The 27,208-nt window shown below is 32.6% G+C and overlaps 3 protein-coding genes across 3 annotated transcripts; 2 read left to right on the top strand and 1 right to left on the bottom strand.

Annotated features, from left to right (window-relative positions):
- Window positions 1-1,946: 1,946 nt before the first annotated feature.
- On the top strand, window positions 1,947-6,783 carry LOC132723806 (uncharacterized). The gene is made up of 5 exons (XM_060708593.1): window positions 1,947-2,218; window positions 2,759-2,807; window positions 4,607-4,629; window positions 5,745-5,968; window positions 6,628-6,783. Exons 1-5 carry the CDS (start codon window positions 1,947-1,949, stop codon window positions 6,747-6,749), a joined length of 690 nt encoding a protein of 229 aa, XP_060564576.1. The 3' UTR covers window positions 6,750-6,783.
- Window positions 6,784-8,336: 1,553 nt separating this feature from the next.
- On the top strand, window positions 8,337-13,242 carry LOC132723802 (uncharacterized). The gene is made up of 2 exons (XM_060708589.1): window positions 8,337-8,445; window positions 10,776-13,242. The coding sequence occupies exon 2, from the start codon at window positions 11,324-11,326 to the stop codon at window positions 12,515-12,517; it is 1,194 nt and encodes a 397-aa protein (XP_060564572.1). The 5' UTR covers window positions 8,337-8,445; window positions 10,776-11,323; the 3' UTR covers window positions 12,518-13,242.
- An 843-nt stretch (window positions 13,243-14,085) lies between these two features.
- On the bottom strand, window positions 14,086-23,207 carry LOC132723803 (uncharacterized). The gene is made up of 4 exons (XM_060708590.1): window positions 22,413-23,207; window positions 18,374-18,517; window positions 17,814-17,907; window positions 14,086-14,471 (listed from the first exon to the last, which is right to left on the bottom strand). The coding sequence occupies exons 1-4, from the start codon at window positions 22,733-22,735 to the stop codon at window positions 14,223-14,225; spliced, it is 810 nt and encodes a 269-aa protein (XP_060564573.1). The 5' UTR covers window positions 22,736-23,207; the 3' UTR covers window positions 14,086-14,222.
- Between the last annotated feature and the right edge of the window lie 4,001 nt (window positions 23,208-27,208).

Genomic DNA, 27,208 nt, shown 5'->3' with positions numbered 1-27,208 from the left:
TTTTAATTAAAGTATTTTTCAATCAATATTATGAAACTCACTGGTTTTTTCTGACATTCTGGTACTGTAAATAATATTTCGAGATTTGAGTAACATTTGTTGGCCCAATAACTTGTTTGTTCAATTTCAGATCATTCTGTCAATCCGTTTTTGCTGGTTTTTTTTTACATTTGAATTGTGCAAAATGCCTAAAAAAAGAAAATCGTTTAACGTTTAGTGTGGTATATGGAACTTACGGGTTTTATTAAATTCTATCTTAGCTAATTTTTATGATATCTTTTCATGTTTTACCATTCCTTCTGAGTGTCCAATTTTCCCATGTTTCCGGTGTAAGAATATCAAATTTTATATTTTATAGATCGTGGGCCTCGTTTTTGTCTGATTTCAAACATCACGATGACTTTTGTGATTGGCGGGGGGGAGGGGTGGGGGGGGGGGCAGAACAAACTTATAATGGTATCGTTCCTCATTATTTCTTAAATATTTCATTAATGTTTTAAGGTATGAAGTGTAGGGCCCGCTTATTCAAATATTAGGAAAGAATCATTATTTTCGTCGTTAAGTGAATGCGTGAAATTCTAATTGTCCAATTTTCGGTTTTACTTCATGAAAAAGTACATTTTTGTCCCCAGTTATTTTTCAAACGTTATTGACTTAGTGAAAGAGAGGCTCTACACTTTATCCAATTAAAATAATATTTTATCTAAAACGTTATGAAAGAAACCAAAAACATCCAAAACTTAAGACTTGCAACAACAAACATTCTTAACAACTATATTGACCTTTCGTATCTGGCAACGATCTCACTTGTTAACCCTAAATTCAGTTTTATTTGGTGTATTATCAAGGTCAAACATGGAGTTCTCAGGTCATGTTATTGTTGAATGTGTATAACACTATCATTTGGTTTCAAAATATCAAACGCCTATTTAAAAGTGACATACGAGCGAAATCTATCTATCTGTTTGTTTATACGTCATGTTATACAAGTTGGTGACAGGATTAACGGGACAATATAGCCGGAATGAAATAAATATGACATAAGGCTCTAGTAACTTGCATAACAAATTTATTAAAACGTAAACAATACTTTACATGATTCTTAAGAAAACCCTTATCCAGAGTAAGCTTTATTTCAATTTGAATTTTAAACAAATTTTCTCATCAACCTTTCATAACTTGATCAAATTTGATACAATTATCTAAACATGAGAACAACTTAAATGCATTTTACATAACATGAATGTATTGATATGCGAATGGGTTTTTTTTCAACTTTGAATATGTAAATGCCAAAGAGCTTGTTCATTGTCTTTCTAGACGAAGAACGTGGTTCTATCGATGCTGCTCATGAACATTCTTAATAATCAAAACTATATGCACAGTACCACATATCATAGGGGCAGGTGTTTGAAATAGGTAAAACTATAAATGTGGTTTATATAACAAAATAACTTTGACATTACTTTGAAATTTTTTTACTTCATAAGAAAACCCAGCACTTTTAGACTGTTTTCACAGAAGCGCGGAAAAAGCACACATAAACAATATGACGTCTTTGCAAACACTGCACAAATAAATTATCCAAGTATAAAGGCTTCATACCGGTGCAATTGAACTTTTTATAAAGCAGTATAGTAACATACTGTCTACAGTTTAGAAATACATAAACATTTTTATGCGCTTCGGTGTTTCACGGTATAGGCCTAAACGGCACCGTAAACAAAAAACAACATTAGTATGAAGAAGGTAATGTATGGCTTTTTCGTTACAACTAAGAGTCCTACCATTCTAAAGGCAAATCTGTTAATGCGAAATTTTAAAAGACATAGCATCGTCGAAAACGAAGCAAATACTTTCGAAAAAGATAACAATTCGTTCTTTCTTTAAGATAAGAGTTTAAATTGTACGCCAGTGAGTGTTAAACAGAACACCGAAGAGAAAAGATGTGGTATTTAATTTCTCTTGCGTTCCTGCTGCTAATAAACTACAAGTGTGTTGACAGTGCCACTGAGTCAGCCAACATTCTAGAAGAGTTTGAAAACCTCAAAGCCACTGTTATGGCAGAAGTCAAAGTATCCTTAACAAAAGGAGTCAGTAAGCATGACCGGAAAATGCAAGATCTTCAAGCAACCGTTTCCAGGTGTGTGGAACTTGGGCAGAGACAAGAGAATTATATTTCACCACAGTCGGAGCAGATGCGTCAACCACCAACTTTGTAATCAGCGACATAAAAACTCTGAAAATAACGTCAAAATTTCCGCAATCGAGAGAAGTAAAGGGGAGCGGTGGCCTAGTGGTTAAGGTGTCTGCCTCTCAACCCAGGGATCTTGGGTTCAAACCCTATTCGGGTCACGACCATGTATCTTTATATGACACCAGTACTGGTTGGTTCCAGGAAGCGGACTCGAAAGTGATTAATATAAGTTGCAAGAACTTGTTTCGCAATCGAGCTTAAAATAAATATGTTTAAACCAGTAAAACTTTATACTTGTATTTTCCTGTAAATTCTATTTCCAAGCTACATAGTTAGTTATATAGATGTGTTAGATTTTGTATAAGGCAAGTTCTAGATTAGTTGGTAGGAAGGAAACAATTATTTGATAGGGAAACACACGTTTATAAGTGATGGGGGCGCAGCATGGTGGATTATTTATCATGCAAAAGTACTATGTTAAAAATATTTCTAGGTTTGATATTGATTTGCCAAACATTTATGGGATCATTGTTTAATGTCAGTTACTTATTCTTTTGACAGTATTGTGGAAAATAGTTGTGATATTTCTGATGATAACAGGTTTGAGCATGTAAATCATAAGTATGTAGAGAAAACATGACTTGAAAAATAAATATACATGTATTGTTAATTTAGAGAGTAAGAAACGTTTAAGACATTAACATGAAATGACGAGTATTGTTATAGTTATAGTATATGAAACGAGTAAGTTACGGAGGTATAACAGTGGCTGGGACGATATTATATAAATAACACATGGGTTTGTGGGTAACAGTAAAAATATCATCCCGAGGAAAATACGTATTTTTACGAGGGATGATATTTTTACTGTTACTCACAAACCCATGTGTTATTTATTTTATTACCCCGAACAAAAATACTGTGATGATTTGAAATTGTCAACTAAATTTAACTGTAACAAAAATAAACCAAGAGTAACAATAACTAAACTGTCCTTACCTTTAAGTTTTAAGTGTACTTTAGGCCTACTGTACTTGAGAAGTTTTCTTTTTCTTTTATTCTTTAAGCAAGTGATGATATCTACAAATCATAAACATACAATAAGCTAGGTTTTATTTAGAAAACAAAACACTAACCCATTTACACGGTTATGATCTGTGAAATCTGATCCTTCTGTTTCCAGAATATTCTTAGCATGGTTTTTGACAAAATAACGATGATATCCTATGTCTGTCCACCATATATGTAACGTTTCACTGATTAAAATTGTAAAATAATCCTTTGTTGCATGCTAAAATCGTCTGCATGTTCCAGTTCGAAACATAATTATTTACATTGCAATTACTTCCGTTGAAAACGGATGTTCACTTTTTGACTATTCAACAAAAAGATATTTTATACGCGAAAATCACACCAGGTTGCAAACAACTAAATTTTATGAGTGTCATAGTTACTCCAGAGAAGAAATTGATGTCATATCGGGGTTTAACGTTGAAAATAAGAATGAATCGAGAAAAAAATGGCGGCCATTTTATTTCATTTTATTTAGAAAATAGACCATGTGACCAGATTTTATACTGTTAAAAATACTGTTACCTATGTAACAGTATAAAATTCTTAGTCACGTGGTACACTTGCATTGACAGTAAAAATAACTCCCAGATGCCTATGGGAAATTAGCATTACGAAAAACGTGAGGGTAATAACAAGGGATGTTTCTGTCCAAAAAATGTCGAGCCGTCAAGCCGAGACGACATTTTGCAGAAACAGTCCTATTTCAAAGCTGTTAACAATCCAGATGATAGGTATTCACACCTGATGAAGATGTTTCAGGTTTATTTAAAGATATGAAAATGGTGAATTTAAAATGAATTAAAATACAGTACATTAAGCAACTGAAATTACAACAGCTATTAAACAACTGAAAATATTACATCTGAAGCTCCACATTCTTTGATAGATGAACATTTTACAGCAAGCAAAGATGTTGATTAAAGTTGTTTTTTATATATTGTTTGACAAAAATTTTAAAATTGGTTGTTTTGCGACAAGGTGGTCGGAAGGTTTTGTGATTCCATGGCATCACTAAAGAAAGAAAGAAAAAACAATGTGGATAATTTTAATTGTTTGACAATGTTAAGCAGTTTAGGTTAACTCTTTACATATATTATAATGAGTTAGGCCAAGTATCTTTTGAATTTATTAAAATGTTCAAGGTTATCAAATTATACAAAATCGGAATGCAAGACTTAGCCAGTAAAGTAGAGCTATTTTTCCAACACAATTTCATCAATTAGATTTTAATTATAATAATTCCTTCCGGGGTTTCATCCCGCAGGTAAATTGTAAATTCTGACTTTCTTCGAAAAAGGATATTATATACTTTCAATTATACATTTTACATTTCAGGACATGTTAGGTCTGCATCACAGGTAACAAGAAAAATATTACATACATTCGTATGTAATATAGGTACGATTGCATACTACTTTTTGTTGTAATGTAAAATGAACAAACATGTCATGAGATATTTTATATCTTTAAACATTTTCATGGAATGTAATTAATGTATCACCATATTAAAGTTGCATGCCTTCAAATGAGAAAAATGATTTCAATGAAATCAAAATATGAAAAGAAAATTCACGGTCAATTGACTGCTTTGAAGCATAATCACAAAATAAAATTACAGGAAATTAAAAACCTTTTTAATACACTTAAGGTAGAATTTCATCGTAAATCATAGTCAAAGATTTGAGATATGATTACTTATTCATATTAACCTCATTATTGGTTATATATTGATTAAAAAAAACCGAAAGACACAGTTTGTAAATATTTATTACAATAAAATATGAAAAAGGTATACGCGCCGAGGTTAGCTATAATTAAAATTCCCGCGCTAAGTCGCGGTGGTGCTTGGGATAATCACTTGATACTGTAAATGGCAGCCATTTTACGATACGAATCCTCGAAAACTTTATTCTACCGAAAAGATATGAAAAAATACTTGCAATTCAAAGTTTGCTGGCTACATAAAGATTATCGATTTACTCTTTGCACACTTTTTCTCTGCCTGAGAATAATAATATTGACGTGTTTTCATTTGCTTAAACCATCACGTTATCAATACACATGTAGGTGTGAACTAATTTCGTTTTCATTAAAATTATTCCGTTAATAGACATATAACAATCTTATTTACAAATGAATTGATAAAACAACAATCCCAGAAGCATTTAAGATAATAACAATCATTAGAAAAAAATAAATGCATATGAATTGTAAATTTGTGTATGACAACTCAACCCCCTAAACAAAACATAATAGACTCAACCAAAACAAGCGTCTGCTTCTTTACCTAACTATGTAGTTGCATGACCATGATTAGCAATTTAGCGAACCAAATCTAAGAGATAAACCTATTGTAAAAATAATACTATGACCACAGCAGATTTCGTACAGAAAAGATACGAACCAAACACGGTTGCCTTTTTCGCAACTGTCTCTGTAAAATCGTTGGATCATCTAGGGTTTTATAAAATAGCATCGTCACAAATATTGGAAATGGTTATAACAATCATCAAGGAGTTTTCACCGCACCTATTAGTGGCCTCTACCTTTTCACAACCAGTCTAATGTCAAATCATAACATGGAATTCTGGTTAAACTTTGTTGTAAATAGAACTATCATTGCTAGGCTGAATGATCGTGGGACAGATGGTAGGCATGGAAGCGGGTCACAAACGATAATTCTTAGTCTAAACAAAGGTAAGCTTTACTTTAATTTAATTTTTAAACATTTTTTTTATTAACCTTTCATAACTTTATCATTTCTTTTGTGATACAATGTCCTAAATGTATTTATAAAAACATGGAAAACAACAACTAAATTGGGTTGAACATTAGATGAATTTGTTTGGGCAGATTAAAATTTCATTCTAAACATTTTCATGCATCAGCTGTTAGAGAACCTCCATTTTAAAGTAACATTCAATCTAATCTTTTTTAATTAAATAGTCGTTAAATAATACAATAATGAGCATACTATCACTTTTATAATGAAAATTGTGTGCTCAGTACAGCAATTGCATAGGGATAAGTTTTTGAAAATGGTCAATGTGGTTTTCCATAACAAACTTACTTATACACTTATTGTCGAAAAAAAGAGAGAAATTAGAAAGGTTTGACTTTACTGATGAGTCATACAGGCCTAGGTGAATATATAATCGAATGTGATTTTAATCTCTTGGCACGTTGAGCTAATAGTTTTAGTAGAAGTCACGCCATCATCTGTTTTGATAATATGGAAAATACAATTTTTTAATGGGTGAAAAAAAGACATTCACAATCGGATCACCTCTGCAAACGCGGGCACCTGTTTAGGAGTTAGCTAGCTTCCTTCCAGATATTTTATATATATATTTCAGGAGAATATGTAGCAGTTCAAAATGAACACAATAATGGTACTTTCTGGGGTGATAAATATTCCAGCTTTGGCGGCTATCTTATACAGGAACTGGAATCGGAAACGTCTTCAATTATTGGATAAAACAGTTTTCATAACAATAAAGTGCAAATGAATACTGAAATATTAGTTATGTATATTTCATTTGTATGCTTATTTATGAAGTAACAAATATAATGCGTTTTTTGTTCTCACTCTAAGAAGCATTTCCATGGGAGTTAGAAAGCATTTCAAAGCAAATCATGGAAGAGAACAATAATAGTAATTATGTGAACCATCTTATGTAATCACTGTTATAAATATTTTTTTTGAGACTTGTGTAACATCTTTAGGTCTGGACTCATAAGCTGTGTCCAAATTTGCAGATCATTCTCTCAATCCGTTTTCCGGTTTGTTTTATTTATTTATTTTTTTTTTATTGTTTTTCTTTGTTTTGTTTTTTTTTTATCATTATCATTAAATATTTTGAGAAAAATGACGTTTTTAACATGTATGGAATATGGAACTTACAGGGCAAAAAAGATGTTTTTATATTCCCCGCAGATCACAAAAATGTCACGTGATATAGGCACCATTATACATTCTGAACAATTTAAACTTAGCTGTTAAAGCAGCATGCCTCGTAATTCATGCTAATTTTCATGTGGATTTTAAAAAATTATGTATTTTAAAGTAAAATATTGTGGAGTGAACGAAGTAAGTTACACATTGAAAACGTCATTTATAATCCACGTAAATTTCTAAAATACCACAAAAGGTCAAAATATACAAAAAATAGCCCTAAATGCATTAGCCACGCAGTAAAAATATAGTGATAAATAGTGCAAAATCAGTCATTAATTAAGAAATAATATATCCCAAACTGTGATTTTATTGCTCAATAACATTACTGTTTGGAGTTCGGATGCGGGGAAATATGCGGGGATATAATGATGCGCATCCGAACGACAAACAGTAATGTTATCAAGCAATAAAATCACCGATTTGGATATATTATTTCGATTCTAACACGACATCAACAAATAAATGCTGTTGAACATTACAATTAGCTTAATAGCGCCACTTATTGTCAGCGCGTCACATTTTAGTGGTTACGTCACGTGTATAATGATTACGTCACATGTCTAAATATAGAACGTCAAACAGTGATTGTTCTTCTATGTTCAATAGGGAAAAATGCGGGTCGTGTTAGAATCGCACATAACACATAGTATATATTTTGAATATTTTTCTACGTTCTTAAAATTTTAGTGCATATTTCTCAAGTTTAACGTTCTTGAAATATTTTGGCGAAATTTTCGATGCACGGGAATAGACGAAATCATACCAGATGGAAACATGTTAAATATTTAAATTGTATATAAATAAAAACGCTAATTTGCATTTGCCGACTAATTCGCCGTATATAATTAAAAACGATAATTATATCAAATTAGCGTTGTTAATTATATATACGGCAAATAAGCGATTTTATCCATATATAACATGTATACAGTATAAATATGTGTATAAATAATAAAAAAAAGTGCCGGAACAAGGAAAATTATACTGAAAAATATTTATAAACTGACTAACTTACTTTTCTCATTTTAATATAATGCCGATCGGTTTCTAAATCATTGTTATTTAACTTCCTCTGCACATCGCGTGGTACATTTATGTTGATTAATGTATTATTAGTAATATGCGAATTTATCATGTAGCATCTTGTAAACGCGATGTGCAGCGGAAGGAAGACTTGAATTTATAATAGGAAAATGGATAAAACTAATTTAACAAGGTATAATTACACTATGATTCTTCGACTTCTGTTACTTTAACTGCTTTAATATTCATATTTTATATTAAATAATCAACATCTTATGTTTTAATATGATACACTCGTAATTACATCCTTCATATTGATTTTACACATGCAGTAGCAGTTTACTGACCTATTTTCTTTTTCCATTCAATGAAAACAGCTCTCTCCCCGGTTCCTCACGCCAAAACGAAAGTATAATGTATTATAGGGGGACATTAATGGGGTAAATAAATGTTATCGCAAACAAAAAACATTAGAGAAGAAACAAGGTGGACACAGGCTCTAAATGCAAGAAATAATGGGGCTATATAAAGGAAAGGGGAAAAATTTCAGCTCACACTACATGTACATATAACGACACAAGGCCAGTCACTCAAACATTTAACATTATAGAGTAGGAAAAACATTCACAAGATTTTCAATTTTCATGTTTAAATGTAGAATTCTGCTGAATTAAGCAGGTCCTAGAGTACATGGTCGATAGCTTGCAATTAGACTGTACATGTACTTCGTTCCGTAATGTTCGTTTATTACGAGAAAAAAATCAGGACAACTAGATAAATTCCTGTAATTGTTATGTTTCAAAAACTATTTTTAAAGGGGGGTGGGTTGTGCGATAACAGTATTGTAACTTGTTTCTTTTATAGTGTTCACAAATAACCATTAATCATTAATTACACATTTAACTAGTGCTTTATTCCATGAATATGCCTAAGAAGTTTCAATATTATTCAAGGCTATACATGTATGTCTTTTTCATTGACAGCATTTTATGTGCATCTTCTTTTATAGACCTACAAGGCCTAGAGCATAGATATTTTGTATAAGGCATTATCTGGAAGACCTCTACCAAGATTGTTCAAATTGTTGCCCTGTGGTCAAAATTGGCCGAGTCCCAGGGGTCATTTATTTTCACTATGTAAATATAGTAAAAACTTTAAAATAATTTTCTTTGAAGGTACAAGGCATAGAGCTTAGATATTTGGTAATTGATATCATCTATAGGTCTCCTTCTTAAGTTGTTTTAGTTATGCCCCTGGTGTCAAAATTGGCTCTGTCCCAGGGGTCATAGATTTTCCTTCTATGGATATATAGAAAAAAACTTTAAAAAAGCATCTCCTCTGAATTGGCAAAGGCTAGAGATTAGATATTTAGCATGAAACATTGTATAGTAGACCTCTACCAAGATTGTTCAAATTATAGCCCTTGGATCAAAATTGGTCCAGCCCCAGGGTCATTGATTTTCACTATGAGGCTTAGAGCTTTAAATATCATTTATAGGTCCTGTACCAAAGTTGTTTAAATGTTGCCACTGGTGTCAAAATTGGTCCTGACTCGGGGTTCACAGGTTTTCCATATATGTTTTCAGTAAAAACTTAATAAATCTTCTTCTCTGAATTGACAAAGGCTCAAGATTGTTCAAATAATAGCCCTGGGATCAAAATTAGCCCCGCCCCGGGGTCATTGTTTTTTATTATGTACACATGGTAAAAACAGAAACCTAAACAAATGTTTTCTGAATAGGAGAAAGCTACAGCTTAGATAGTTGGCATGAAACACTGTCTGGTTGATCTGTATCAAGATTGCTTGAATTAAACCCTTTCGTCAAAATTTCGCCCTGCCCAAGGGGACAGTGACCTACTTTCTAGTCCTTTGATGTACACCATGCACACAGTTTGAGATGTAAAATTGAATTTTGATATCAGTTGACCTAGATTTTGATTATGTGACCTTCTTTGTACAGCTCATGTGCACAGTTTTAGATGTAAAATTGAACTATGATATCAGCTGACCTAGATTTTGATTATGTGACGTTCCTTCTTGTCCTTTGATGTACAGCTATGAAATTCGGACAATGTGCACAGTTTGAGATATTAAATTGAATTCTGATATCAGCTGACCTAGATTTTGATTATGTGATCTTCTTTTTTGTCCTTTGATGTACAGCTTTGATATTTAAACCATTTGCACAGATTAAGATGTAAATTGAACTTTGATATCAGCTGACCTAGATTTCGACAAAGTGTCTTACTGTTTTGTCCTATGATGTACATTCATGAAATTAAGGCCGTGTGAAATATGACCTTGACCACCAAATTCACTAGACTCAACTGCATTATGGCAAAGTTCAATTGTAGAAGCAAACATAGAAAAACAAAAAAAAATCTTCTGTTCCTACACTACTTTTTAATGTTGTATAAATTCGGTGGGAAAGCAATTATCACAAATGCAATCTTGTTTTAATTTTGTGCTTGTGAAAAAGCAAATACAATTCAACTGACTTCCGCTTTGTCTTACCTTTTCAGGAGATGGCTAAAATGTAGCATATAACAACCAATACCTGCCGGATTTGGTCTTTCGTCATATTATTTTCAAGGAATAATACATAAAAAGTGGCATTGGTGTCATTCGTGTTTCAATATAAATAATAAAATAAATAAACAATTACTCCATTGATTTACTCCGGTGATCAGAGTAAGTTTCATAAGGAGGTAGGGGTTGTTGACCAGGTTTGATAATAATGCACTCTAGTTTGATCCAATTTCTTGGCGTGCTATTTATGCTACTGAGGCAGTCGACCAAGTCCATACAGCAGGTGTATTTGTTCGGGCAATGGTTCGTACACTATTTTCACAGCTTTAAATAACGCTCACAGACTGATGGTTTGTGTATATAACATTTTATAACAATGTTTTATCATTTAACAAATGGAACACACGGAAAAAGCATAATATATGCAGCAGGAATTATGTAGAGGTTTTGTGCAGCACGTCGAACAGTTTGTTTGATTTATTCTTCATGAATCTTAAAAAATTACGTCGAACTTAAATGTTGTTGTTGAAGGCAGATAGAAATGTCCATACGTGTCAGTTACCCGTTCGGATTAAATTTAAACATTAACCGAACAGAGTTAGAATTTGTACAGACGGGAATAGAGACATCGGTCCAAGAAATACACAATGTAATAAGTAAAACCGCATCCGCACAAATAGAATTACAGAAAAATAAATTGAAAGAGTTTACAGGACTTAACTTGATTGAAAAAGAAACAACGTCCAATATTCTGAAAGTTGGAAGCTTTTACGAAGGTACCAAACTGTTTTACCCGGACGAGTTTGATTATATTCTTATATTTGGAACATTTTCCTTGCCTAGCAATGAAATAGATGTTGTAAGACACGATTTCGGGCTTGGCTCTTTATTTATTAATGGCGTATTTGAAGGAATTTTATCTTGTTATAAGTTTTTCTTCGATAGGAGAGATGCTGGCTTAACACTTATATTTGACAAGTTTGTTACGAGCAAAGGCTCAGCTATTAAGTTGAAATATACCTACTATAAGCAACGAGTTAAAGAAACAGACATATATGTTGACGTTCTTCCAGCCTTTAAAATCATGGATAAGCAACATGACTTAAAAGTTGATCAACTCTGTAGTTTACCAGACTTTACAAATTATCTTGCAGAAACTGGAAGTTTTCTCGTTACCCGATTTGGTATTTCCTTTACGGAATCTGAGGTCCGATTCGTAAGAAATTGGTTGTCACCTAAACATTTTCAAGCTTACAAAATGCTTAAATATCTTATAAATGGACACAATGATGGTGAAAAGCTGAAAGAATTTTGCATTAAAATACATATTAATTTCATTCACATAGCTTCATACAAGATAAAGACATGCATGTTGTTTCATCAATATAAATGCGCAGAGGACAATAGAACCATGAACAGATGCATCTGTGACGTCATATGTGATATTTACTTGTCTTGGAAGAACCGACGGTGGCGCCATCTAGTCAAAGGATTAGATAATGACGAAGAATACAAGGGAGGCTACAGAAATTGGTATCGCTGTCAGAGATACCGTAAGATAGGTGCAGAACTTTTAGAAAATATTTTGAAAAACTTGACAAAATCAAAGGCTTCCGGTGACTGTAAGAACATTCTGTCCATAGAACCATGGGCCGTTTCAATGCTTCGATACATTGAAGTGAAAAATGTCATGGAAGATATGATAGATGATGTTGAAATGTTAGTGGGAATTTAAGAGTTTTGGAGAGTCAAAATCACAAATGGAAGAAAATAACGGAATTTTGTTTTCCATGATGATTATGCTATAAGTTTTGTATAAAAATGCTGTTTTACAATTACATTCGCTTTACTATAGCTATACCAGATCGGTGTAGGCGTATCATGTAGGTGTGCAGGAAATGGTTAATTCGGTATTCGGTGTTACCAAAGATCATAAGTTAAATATTTTTTCAAATTCTGTTCATAGATTTATACAATGTTACATAATCATGATTAAATTATCGTAGATCTACATGTAGATCTACATACTATAAAACAAATAGAATTCTATCTCATCACAAGTAATATTAATTACATATTTTTGTACTTTTTATTTTTTTACATATTACATTGTTTACAATTAACAAAACTTAAGTTTCTGCTCAGAAAAATAAAGTGCATTTGTTACGTAAAATATTTGAAAGTTTGTGTTCATGGGAGACAATTCTGTAAAAAGAGTATCATGAACAAGTTCACATGGTTGTTTCCCTTGAATTAATTAATTGTTATCAATTCAGATTCATCTAAATAAATGGAATACGTATTCAGCACTCAGCAGAGACATATATAACAGAGATAGGCAACTTCCTAGCCAGTTAAGATATCATGCGTGCTTGCTAAACTTAAAAGTTGTAACAAATAAAACTTAATAACCAGATATCAAAATCAGTAAAATAAAACTTTTCCGAATGCTTATACATTTGCCTATGGCTGCAGGTAAAAATATTTACAGTTCCAATTTAAATAAATGATACATCAAATTTTTAAAGAGAACTACCTATTAATTTTTGTAACATAACTATGTATATGACCAGTGGGTATGTTCTGCTATGTTTTCTCAGTGAAAAGCATAGAAAGTTACAAATATTTCAACATGCAGCAATATTTAAAAGATATGTAATATAAAAAAGTTAGTGTTCACTTACAAATGGTGTATAGTATAAAAGGCTCAAATCTTTATCCATTAAGTTTTAATTGCTACAAAATGCCTAATTTTTCACTTTTTGATAGGCATAATGTTTCAATGGAGTATATATAGGAGCTGCTTATCTCCGTTATCTACATCTTTGAGCAAATTAACAAAAACATGTTACTATGTTGATATATAAAAATGTATAACAGCAAAGAGTATGAATAAAGTATGTTCACAACACATATAAACTGCTACATCTTTTCTGGATTTCAAAACCCAAAACATATATGAGCCGTGTCACGACAAAACCAACGTAATGCATTTGCGACCAGTCTGATCAGGATCCATGCTGTTCGCTATCAGTTTCTCTACTTGTTAAAGGGTTTGTAAGCGAACAGCATGGATCCTGATCAGACTGCGCGGATGCGCAGGCTGGTCTGGATCCATGCTGGTCGCAAACCCACTATGTTGGTTTTGTCGTGACGCGGCTCATATTTTGATCTCCTGCTCCACCGTCGTCCAAAAAATAAAATAATGAAAAAATGTGTCCCAATATGAGACCCCGGTTATCTCCCGCTACTTTCCGAACACAAATATATCCTGAGATGTGTATATCGTTGTGTAGTTAGTCGACTTCATGAGGAACTGAGCAACATTAGTACACACAATGCATGTTATAATGTCAAATAATAGTTTCATATTCATCCCAATATTAATTTTGATTTGGTTCCCCTTTTATACTATCATTAACTCCTTCTGTGAACCAGCATCAAGTATTTTCATCATCTTCTTCTTCCACTAAACGATTGTAACCCTGTGCTTCTATGGAATGTACAATTATACTCCCATTCTCACAATTATAGTCATCATTATTGTGGTTTAAATTATCACAAGAAGTTTGTCCGCAGTGCCTGAGATCAAACGCCCCGTGGGTAGTTTTCAGCACCCACTGATACAGTTTATAGCCACATAATACACTTTGACACAGTAAAGTCAATGTCTGTAACCAACTTGAAATCTGTAAATATATAATAGTCATAAAGTCAGTTTTTCAGATATATAGAGGATATTCAAGTTGTTTTTCTATAAATACAGGATTTATTTTCATCGAGTGGTATGAAAATAAATATGTCATGACTGAATGTAGCCTCGAGTGAAATATAATAATTTTCATACCACAGATGAAAATAAATCCTGTATCTATAGAATATACAATTTTCTTTTTGATAATACAATATAAAAGATTTCCACTTAAATTTTTTGTATTGGCTGAATCTAGAAGAAAGTAGTCCGGCAGGACAAATACGGAAATTGTTTTTTACACTGAAAATACGGAAAATGAAAATACTTTATGCATGTTAATATTTTTTTATATAAGTACGTGTACATGTATATAATAAACTTATTTATTCTATGAAACAAAAATACGTAAGTTTGTTTTAATCGAGACTAGAAAGATTTCTAACAAATGACATAATTGACTTATCACGTACGGAGGTTACTAATTCTGTATGGTACTAACGTAAGACGGCGTTTCTAACTTAGTGCTTTATAGTTTAAGGCATTCTTTTCTGGAGGAGTTATTTTCTCTAACCGTTATTTTCTCCGGGCGTTATTTTCTCGACGAGTTATTTTCTCCATCCGTTATTTTCTCTGGGCGTTATTTTCTCGAGGTGTTATTGACTCCATGCGTTATATTCCCGCTGTATTTTTTTCTCGAAAGACATTCAAAAGATGTAGTTACTTTTCTTTTTTAATTTGATAATTTATTGTCATTCTTTACATAATTATCCTAAAATGGGAGATAATTTAGATTTTGACCTAAGACCTAAGGTGACCTAACATACATAATATATATGTTAACATATCACGTATATTTCATATCCTTCCTACCCAATGATATCTGAATGGGCCTTCAGAAATATTATTAGTTATAAAGATTATGTTATATGTTATATGCCCAATATAAACGGTTGTTGGGAAATATAACCCGTGCCGCTAAGCGATGGTTATATTGCAAACATCCGTCTATATACGGTCATATAACCTGTCAAAAATATTTCTAACGGATTAATGATACAGCAAACTTCCTTTGTATCATAGTTTGGGTACCTTTCTGTTGAAAAAGTGTCAGAGTTAAATCGTATACATATACATGCACAGTGCGGTAACTGGAGTGCGGGTATCAGTTACCCGCACTCCAGATAATGCCCGTGGATTGGTTCATTTTTGTCGGGGTTTACATATTGTGACGGCAGAGAAAGGGAAAGGGGCAGAACTATCATATTCAAATGCTCGTTCATTGGTTAATTTTTTCTGGGGTTTCATATTATGACAACAGGGAACGTGCTGTCATGTTTGACTATGATACAAAAGAGAAAGAACACCAAAACACTCGGCAATCTGATTTATACTCGGGGGCTACGCCCCCTCGTACAAATCAAATAGCCTCGTGTTTCGGTGCTCTTTCTATTACTTATTCAAGAAAAAAAGGAGAATTCTTCATAAATTGAAATTGACAGCAGTCGTGTATATGAAACTATGTAAATGTCGCGATTATCCAATGAAAAACGACGTACGGCTGCCTCCCATTCACTGATCCAATTATATATAACATGCCAGTCGAGACTTCCTTGTGACATTTAAGATTATTTACTGTCTATAGATCAAAATCTTCATTATGTATTGTTTATATTGCACATCTATTTGGCAATAGCGAAATTACTAAATTACATACGATAAAATTTTCTGGCATTGTAAACTGCGCAGTGTTTCGTGAACTTTTAGTCAATATATCTAGTAAGGCTTCTGAAAGGAAGCCGTATCATTTTCATTACAATATGACAAGATCTGTCTATGTTGCTGTTGTTGTTTTATATGATGTTATAACATATGTAACTCATTATGCGATCATAATATTTTCTTGTATTACAATGTAATTTAGCTCGAATGTGATGTTTTATGATGAAACGTGGTTATGAGTCTTATGGCACCGGGAAAGATCAAAGCGAAGAACCATGAATTGAAAGGCAAGCGCTCAATTTACTTGGTTAACACTCCAATTCAATTACATGTACATATGTAATTGTAACCAATATTTTATGATATTAACTGTTATTTGAAATGCTTTTTCTTCTTCTTGTTTTACCGTCGATTATATGCATGTTTTGGTCATATCTCAGCGGCTGATCCACCACACAGGATTTTCTGGATAACTAACAAGTAATAACCAACTTCTCCACAAGTGAAGTGACCGGCTACCTATCCCAAATGATTAGTCATATCAGCGGTTAGAGACAAATTACCGTCACACACCATGGCCAAGATCAATTTCACAGGCCCTTGGTTCGAACCAGTGACCCGTGATTACCTATCCCATGCTCTTTATGTATGGAGCTAAGCTGGTTTAAAAATACAATGGGCAAGTGTTTTGTTAGTCAAACCACGAGTACTCGGATTCACTCTAGTGAAGAAATTTGCAACGCAATTGCAATGTTGTTGTTTTTTTAACTTAAAGCACAAGTTAAAACTTTAAAGCACTCGGTATTGACATTTTATCAATAAAAACATGATTCATATTTTGTAGCCAACAGTCGATAAGTTAGTACCATACAATATTTATGATCTCAATACTGACAGATATAACCAGTTATAGAAGATTGACCTATAAATAACGTTGGCTATTTCCACTCTGTTTTACATCAATGAGTCCGTCAAATACGTGACAAAAATTGGCAAGGTATATATTATTAAGTCAGCTCAGTTATAATAAACATTAGTCAAAGACAGACAAAATGACTGACAAGCCATACAGGAATAAGATATGGTTTACATTTGGTCACTATAATCAAACAAATTCAGTCAGGCGTTTGATTGTATTTTTTTTAGATTACTGTATCGAGTCTGCTTCACAGAGTTGAAAGACTTAAGTACTAGTGTTTTACAAGGAAACAAGGTCGTTACCCATGTAAGGCTCGAACCAACATTCCCTGGATTGAGTGTCAGACACTGTACTCATCAGCAAGCACTCCCCTCGTATCAATAGCATACGTTCTAACAATCAGCTATTTTTTTAGTATTATCAACCGTGCCATTTCCTTATTGGGTCTTATTCTGTAAGCGAGCACATATTTCAAAGCTAATCATGTTGAAAATTGCCCAGGTTCCTTTTAAAAGTGGCCCATCATTTGGGGCATAAAGAAGAAACTTTGAAGTTACCGGTAGTCAGCCAACAGTGAAAAGCTTGGTTAAACTGCACGAAAGTGCAAGCTGGCCCGGCTCTTTATTACACTGTGGCAAAGACTAATTTCGTTCTGTTTCTGTTAGCTAGAGGCGAGGAATATAATTACAACATGATTACCTTTGCTGTTAGTAAAAACGAGTATATAAAATGTTTCTTCCCATCTGTATATATGTTAGGCCAATCCATTTTCTGCGTCTGTAGACAATCCATGCTAAATAATTCAGATACAAAAAAGAAAACAAATAAAACAACCAATAAGTGTATAAATACATGTACGAGTAACTGCAGACTTTTCCCATATGCAATATTTTTACTTCATATATATATACATGTTACTGTAGACAAATATATTGCTAAATTTATCTGCTTTGTTCAATACCCTTTTGCCTAAAGAAATCAAATATTCACGAAAGTCCAAGGACTTCGTTCTCAAACTTTCTATAATTCAAAACAGAATGAATAACTTAAATAAATGGTACATGATTATACATTTCTGTACGTCTAAGAAAATATAAAACATCATTATGATGATATTAACCTAACAGCTTTATGTCCATCACTATTTACTTATATACGTAAAGTTATGTGTAACCAAATAATCATGGGAAAATATTTTTTAATGATAAACCGTTTAGTTTCAATAATTCCGGTAATTGAAACAGAACAGTGGCAATTACCTTTGACCTTTGCCCTTTAACTCCTTCACGAGGTTATGGCACCAAGAATCTATTCCCGCGCTAATTATGCTACTGGCTACAAACATGAGCACGCACACCAGGCAGTGTAACACAAATGATGTTATCAATAACGGGAACTCTTGGCTGAAAAGAAAAGAGAAAACTCCATAAAATATAACTCAATTTAATTTTGATAAGATATGTGCAAAATGAACTATGAACTGAAAAAAAAACAAGAATAACATCATGAGGACTAACGTACAGTTTTTTCATCAAGTTTAAAGCAATATGCCTCATGATTCATGCTAACTTTCATGAAAATTTTGAAAATATAGTTTAAAGTAAGCTATTGTGAAGTGAGCAAAGAAAGTAATTTACAAATTACAAAATGGCACTTACAATCCACGTAAATTACAAAAAACGAGGTAAGCCCTTAATGCGTTAGTCAAGCAGCAGAAATATAATATTATGATAAATACTGAAAAATAAGTCTTTAGTTGCACGTAACATGTAAATTATAACTTGAATCTAGAAGCTTTTCACCTTTCTTAAAGATTTAATAAGTTTTTTTCTTGAAATATTTTAGCTTAACTGGAGGCATGCAGCTTTAACTTTGATCAGATATTAACAAAACGAACTATAAACTTGACAGGACTGTAGCGTTTCAACTTACGAGTCCTATTTCATTAAGCTTTAATACCTCTAGATATAAGTAGAGTTGAAGGATCATGTTTGCTTTAATTTAAGGACATGAATAATTTAACAAAGGTGAAAGGGGGGAGCACATCTATGATAAAATGTCATAGTATATCAGTTTTTGAAGGTCGGGGCTATGATAACGCTCGCTCATATGTAAACATAACAGCGAAAGTAAACTGATATGACCTTTAAACATGTCATTACTTTGATTTATCCTGAATAATTTAAGGGCAAAAAGGTCATTAATGCGAGGTCATTAAAGTGATAAAATATGATACGTCAATCTTTAAATAAGAATTTAAATCACCTTCAAACAACGAGGTTAAAGCATGAACGAGGAGTGAAGAACGCAATCCAATATGGATCATTGGACAAAAAGCACAATATCTTCTTTTTTTTACATCAAAAGTAATTTTAAAGACCCATTAAGCCTCAGAAATGCTAACATTTTTATTTTTCCAAAGCTTCTTATTTTTTGGTGTCCTTTTAATGGGTATTATAGTTTCTAAAATGTTACTCATTGGCAATAAAGTCGAGACATCATTTGCTTCTTTTGCATTTAAACAATGAATACAGTTATACTAGCTGATTTAGTATTTTGTATGGAAGTGAAAATACTACTTTGTTTACAATTTGCTACTTTCATGACAAATAATTTCACTTTCAGCACTACTTTGCTCCGGTGATATATATTTAACATTCTCTAAATCCATTACTTAAATGTTATGATCTCGCTTAAAATTGCCCTTCTATATATAGAAAGAAAAAACATTCATTTTTGAGGCATAATGGGCCTTTAATAAATAATAATACACTTGTGAATCAAATGTTTTAACTTATATAATTATGTTTCCTATGTACATCACACCAAGTTTATGTAGAGTCCTCCCAGTATTTAAACTCTGGTTGGTGGGAGGTTTAAGTGATGGAATAAAGTGTGTGGTGTTTTTCAGTCATGTCCCGTTGGCGTAACAAAACAGTGAAATATTTCATAAATCGCCTAGTGTGTACAATTTGTTAGTTGTTAGTCAATAATACTTATTGACACTATAAAATACTTTTGCCCTGCAAATAAAGATGACACGGCAGAAAAAAGCTATGGATACTACACATAAATAGACGTAGGCTATAAAAGAACGTTCCGTCATGTAGGTTCATTATTTCTTGTCATATTTAGTGGTGCCAACGTTCGTTTCAGACGACGGCGTGTACTTTAGCAAACTTTTTTATTAAGCAGACGATAATATTGCATATGAATATAACACGTTCCTTACTAACTTAATCGGATTAGAAGATATGATGTTTTTATTATATTATAATTTTATATTAATGCAACACCATGTATCTATTTCTTTCCCCTGTGGTTTTTTTCACCCACGTAACATCTTTTAAGAACATACTATTTCAGAAGTAGTTTATGAATAGATAAATAAATGTTTTTTACCCGAGTACAACCACAAAAAGGGAACAAAACAGGTTTGGTACATGTGTGACATTTTTTGGCTATCTGACATATTTGTGAAGTTTGTGGAAGATAAACTCGACTATTTGATATACTAATGAGAGATATTTAAAACTTATTTAAGAGAATGACAAGTAAGTGGTATGCAATGCTGGGTCATTAAGTTTATAAAATATTCAGAAAATGTAACAAAAATGTAACAAAAATGCAATCCACAGGTGCAGATTTAGTCTGAATATATAAGTTATAAAAATAGTTTTAAATTTACTGTGTCAAGTATCAGAAAATATGCTAATGAGATACATATTATGGAAAAAAAAAGTTTCAAAATCCAGTTGAAATTCTTATCTGTATAAACTATTATAAATTATAAACAGTCTAATGGTAATAAATTTTCTTTGCGTATCATATGAAGTCTAGCAGACTGCCTAAAAGTACAGCCTAACCTAGGCTTGCCCAGCGATATACTGGTGAAACAATAGTTCTTTATAATATTTAAAATATTATACAAACGATATCAGTAAGAAATCAAACACCATAGACCAAAATATGACATTTTCCCAGTTGACAATTTGTGAACATATCTCTAAAACAGTTCAATGTTTAGGCTATTGGGATTTTCTATAAACAAAAAACATAATACAAAATACATAATTGTTATTATAGATAAACTCATTAAGGTCCAAAAGAGAGCTGCAAGACTAATTCTAGACAAAGATTATGACACCCCATCTGCTGAACTATTTTCTGAACTCCGCTGCATGACCTTTTCACAGAGGGTTGTTTTTCAAAAAGGCTTAAGCTATTATGATGTTTAAGATTATGAATAATCAGACCATTCATATTTATTGAATAATTTCATTTTATCTTCAGATGTTCATATTCGCATATTCGCATCATCTTATTTTCAACTTTACACCCCTAGACCAAATATACTGCCTTAGTTTATTCTGGATTTTGTATTTGGAACGGCCTTCCTGATTAATGTATCAAGTTTGCTACATCTATGAATCATTTTAAAACTTTATACTAGAGATATTATCACACATTGGTGTATAGAAATCGATAATCTCATGTATGTATTAACATTTATGTATTTTAATACTTTGATAAGATAAATGTAGGACACATGTATATTGTTTCTTCAATGTTGAGGGCCTCATACGGAAGATTGATATGTTGTTCAAATGAGTTCTCTCGTAAAAAAATCTTTATTATTATTATTATTATTATTATTATTAGTGTATTATCATCCATGCAAATGAATGTTTTAATACGATTGTTAATTTTTCCCATTTTTTTCATATACATGTAGTTATCAGTTGAAATTTCCCAACTGATAAAAACTTTAAAATTATAAAAAAAGACTGTACTGTATCGATACACTGTGTAGCCTTACTGACCTTTAAATTTATGACTGTAAGTACGTTGGATATATATTAACTGTTATCAGCATGTACAGAACTCTTTCCTTGTCATAAATTTTGACTTGTGTTTAATGAAATAAGTGATTAGATATTTACACTTTTTGAACATAGACATACATTCAAAAACTAAAAGTGATATCTTAATTAAAGAACAGACAGTAAAATGAAAGACGTCCTTTGTGCAGTCATCTGTTTCAATGAACATTGTGTATAATTAAGTACACAGTCATGTTTATACGTCGCTTTAGATTTGAACAATGGAAACGATATATATAAAGAGTAGATCTATTTGGGTTTTTTTTTTACGATAATGACACATTTAACGTTAATATGAGGTTTCATTAATCGAGGTGAAACGTTCACATTGATTTAAGAAACCATATCAAAAGTTATATTGACGCCTGAAATATAATCAGCAAATTTTACAACAAAAGTGTATATTTCAACTTACTGTTCTTTTTTTAATTGGCCTTTCATAAGCAGAAAGTACCAGCACCAGATGAAGGCATGAACCCCGGTCATCAGTGGGGAGTATGTCGTGAAATAACAGGTTGATTTAGAACCCCATATCGTAATCTCTGTGTCCACGAGAATTGCTGTAGCATTCACTTTGTCTGTTAATTGAATATCAGCAAAAAGAACACAATTCCAAGAAAAATAACTAGAAACATATCCCTGAGGCAGAAATGTACAGAATCCTGTCACTATTGTACACACGTTGATTGTAATCTGCAGCGCGCGCCATGGCACGTGGAGGTCGTGGAAGTGCACCATACTTGATTATCTAATACGACAGAATAAATACATGAATAGAACATGTATACATTTTACCAACTGTAATGAATGATACAACACCACTTTTTATTTACCACAAAAGATCACTATCATTTCACGTGATATAAAATCGTTACTGTTCGTAGATCTCCTAAACATTTAAATATAAAATAAGTTTACATAAACATGAAAGAGATAAAATCCAACTTGAAGTCTCCAATGAATAACATTTAAAACACCCGGTCTCTGAATGAACTCCGTATCATATTGTCACACTTTGCTTATTTTGAGAACGCTATATGTAAACACACACACGTTACTGAATTGATTTTTTCAGTACTCTTCTTCGTTAATCTATGTACATGTATAAACAGTCAGTACTTGTTTAGCGTTAATATAAACGAGCGTTCCTATTCGTTTTATCTTAAAGTCCGAGCTACTTTAAATATTTAATCCTTGACCTATTGACCGCTGTACATAACTGTTGTAAATGCATAACGTTGCATTCGAACAATGGGTTTTGCCCCTTTCTAAAAATAGAAATGTTCCAGTTCATGGACTCAAGGTCAGTAAACCAAACTAATATAGTTGCTTTTGTTCGTACTGAATGACTCGCTCGATTGGTGATCCAGCATATATAAATTTATAATATACATGCACTATACAGTATAATAGTACCGTGTTTTTGTATGTTTTTTTATTATTCATGTTTCAGACTTTAACGGGAACCGATAATTTAAAGGGTCTTATTAGAGATTTTTTTTTCTGAAATTTAGCTCTACTAGTTTATTAATATGTCATGGATCTACTTTTGAAATGGGAGTTTAACACACTGGTTCAAATAATATGATCCAGATTTATAGTTTACCACAACTAAGTAAGATATACATGTAGATCTATATCTATATAGAAATCATTTGATTGAAGACCTAATTGAAAAAAGCCAGACTTTTTTTCCATGTTTATATAGAGATATATATAATTAACAACTGAAATATTTTTGTCATGTGACGTAGCTCTTGCTTTTTTCATGGAGTTACATACGTGTATATATAACATCATCATGACGTTATTTTGAAATATTTTCACTTAAACATTTGCAGGTGCGCGATGACGTAGAATCATACCGTTACAAGTTTCTTGAGGACTGAAATTAAATTTGACAATACCTTGACAAGTTGAAATTTCTTGGAAGAACTTATTACGAATTAAATAATTTGACCAACACGCTATTTGGGCATCAAGTCGCAAACAAACTTACACATCTTTACCAAATGTTTTATATAGAAAGATGTACTACAGTATATGTTACATTTAAATACAAGGGCAGGTTTTAACCCTTTACCTCATATCTATAGACGTGTTTTGACGGCTTTTCGACCCCCCGTTTTATTTTTGAGGCCTCAAACGGTGACCCTATTTAGGCCCAAACACTGTTTTTTGTTAGAAAAGTGATCACTTTAATTAGTCATTACAGTAAGATGAAAATTTCTTAAGAAACTTAAATCAGCACGCATCCAGAGGATAACAGGAAATATCTCGTTGTAGTAATATTTCCAAATATCTGTTAAAAATACATAAAAAAATCGAAATACATTGTGCATCGCCTAAAACGCGCATATTTTGGCTTTTTTGCTTCGATTTTCCTTTTTTATTTGTTTGGGTCGTCAGACCAAACAAATAATGGTAGCGAAATTTCAGACTCTAATGCTGTTAATTGCAAATGCCGAAAGTAGTCCGCTTTTTTGAAGCGGTTACTTCCCTTTATATCTAACACTTAGGCCGAAAAATTCAGGGGAGATCACTGCGTAAATATGGTCAGATGACAGGCGCATTGATTCTTAGGCAAAATAATTCCGAATGGTCGAAGAATTCTAATATTGTTTTATACTTTATAGATAGTATGCGCCATGATTATTTACACAAGTGTTAAACAACAGCGTCGTTACAAACTCTAATTTAGAATATTATGGTTTTCTTCAGGCCGTCTACGTATAAATTCGCCGTGGCCGAGGGGTTTGCGCGCCTATAAGGAAGCGAGAGGTCTGGAGTTCAAATCCCATTTAAGGCAACTTTTTTTATTTTTCAAATTGTTTAAGTCAAATAATTATTGGATTGATTATCAGTGTTGCAATTAGTCTTAGAGCCAATCTACTACAATTAAAACGCTTGAAAGCATTGGTGGCACTTTGCAAAAACAAATTGTTTTATAATCTCACAACCTTCACCTTTCTGACATTCTGAGACCCAAACAAATTCAGCGCCTTCTGTGCTTTGATTCGTCATCGGGATATACCTTCTTTAAATATTCTATGAAATTCTTTTATCTACTAGGACCATTAGATGGGGGTTGGATGGCCGGATTTTCCCAAACCACTGCTGATTGTTGTGGGACTAAATTATCTATTTACATCGGCTACTTAGTAACGCAGGAGATAATACCACAAACGGTTAAACTTAAAGGTAACAACTCTGTAGTATGTCAACAAAAGAGCTTTCAGCAAGCAAATAAAAAGATTCGAGTCTATTGCAAATAAGACCACAAACATATCATAGGCAATTACTTTTTTGTCATTTGTATAATATTGATTGGCGAATAGTCAGTTGAAACAAATACGCTTATCTTAATGAAAAATCAAGGACAAAGCATGCCGGGAGCAACTTTTATTCGATAATATGAAAATAGAAAAATACCACTGACACTGTTAATTAAATTTTAAAGCGAACATGAGGATTCTTATGTTTTTTTTATGATACATTTTCATTGATAATTTAACGTCCCTATTGTTTAATGACAAGAATGGGATTTAATTCCGTCTTTCACATAAGTGCTGGATATTTTTTTAACTTGTTGGCGCGCTTATCATTTTCTACCCTCAAGAGATTCATGAGATTCTTCACATCAGAAAAACAAAATCTTGTCTGACGTATATATACATCATTATTTTCTACCATTTAAATCAATATGTTAAGAATAATGCCTGTATTTCCCGTTTTTCTCACAACTTGATAGCGGCGATATCTGTCTCACAAAACAAAATATTTTTCTGTAATTTCTTGATCTCTGATTGAGTAACAATTTTCTATATCAACATTTTGATAACTTTATAACGATATTTCCGGTGCCTTGCTACATGCCGGAGGAAGTGGCCATAAATACTGTACTTTTGGGGGCTAGGTTTTACGTCGCACAAATACTGTACAGGGCATATGGCGACTTTCCAGCTTTACTGGTGGAGCAAGTCCTCAGGCGCCCCTCCTTGGCATTTTTCTTCAGACATGAGCGGGAACCTCAGTAGATCCACCGATGTTCCATAAGCTAGCTTGATAGCTTCCTCACCAAAATCCAAACGCCCTAGCGAGATTCGAACATACAGCGGTGACAGGCAAGTGAAGTCCACGACTTTAACCACTCGGCCAAGGACGGCCCGATCTATATTCCAGGAAGACTGGGAAAGACGATTCGGAAATGACGACTTTTATAGATCTACAACTATAATTATTGTATAAAGTACGTACTTTATTTACCATTTTATAGTTTCCGTGCTTAAAGTGATTGTAAAGAGCTTTGTACAGGGCAGACAGACCCTTATTTACTCCGTACTTCTTATACTATCACAACTAGTGAAGGACCTAACATAAAATGAAAATTTCAAAATCTACATCAACATCTGATATTCTACATTAAGCAGTATTGTTTATAACAACAACGTTTATCTAAGTTGCGTTTCTTTCATCTCATTTGATCTAAATGGGGGCATTGAAAATCCATTTTAACTGTGTAAGATTAACACTTTTTATATATAATGCCTTATGATATATATTCACGGTCTACATTATATATATTGAACGAGATTGACAGTGTTCATAGGTGTTCAAAACTCCAATCAGTCAGATTTATCGAACAGATATGGATATTTAACAGGAAGCATAAACCATTAAAACTTGTATACATTGTAGTTTATACAGGTATTAAAGTGTCATTTTCTCATACAAATATTAACCCGTGCTCCATACCGTACTTTCTTTTCCTTAAAAAAGTTAAGGTATTGCCATTTATCTTTCATTGCACCAGTTTGTGCAGGATCCTGGTGGTTTGAACAGGGTTTTAACCTTAATAAGGCACCATCCTGCAACTTCAGCGCTTTGAATTACTTCATAACAGAAAACAATCGCTCTGGCTAACACAGCCTTCGTGATTCTAACCACATGCCAACCTGAGCCCCAGTAAATATCTATATTGTCTTACAAGAAATATATCAATTTCTCTTGTTTAATATGTAATAATGTAAGTTCAAACTAATTTATTATTTTCAAGGCATATCACAAAGAGTGTACTGTATCTCTGTGACGTAATGTTACACCTTAAATATCTACTTACATATATTCACGTTTTGTTGTATTTTTCATTATTTTGCAATATACCCCAGTTTCAAATTCTATCTCTCCATATCCTGTTATAAAGATAGCATC

This window comes from Ruditapes philippinarum, unplaced genomic scaffold (assembly GCF_026571515.1).
Source record: "Ruditapes philippinarum isolate M1 unplaced genomic scaffold, ASM2657151v2 ctg7936_1_1_1_1, whole genome shotgun sequence".
Classification (NCBI taxonomy): domain Eukaryota; kingdom Metazoa; phylum Mollusca; class Bivalvia; order Venerida; family Veneridae; genus Ruditapes; species Ruditapes philippinarum.
The sequence above is the reverse complement of the archived record's forward strand: the minus strand, read 5'-3'. Positions and strand labels throughout refer to the sequence as shown.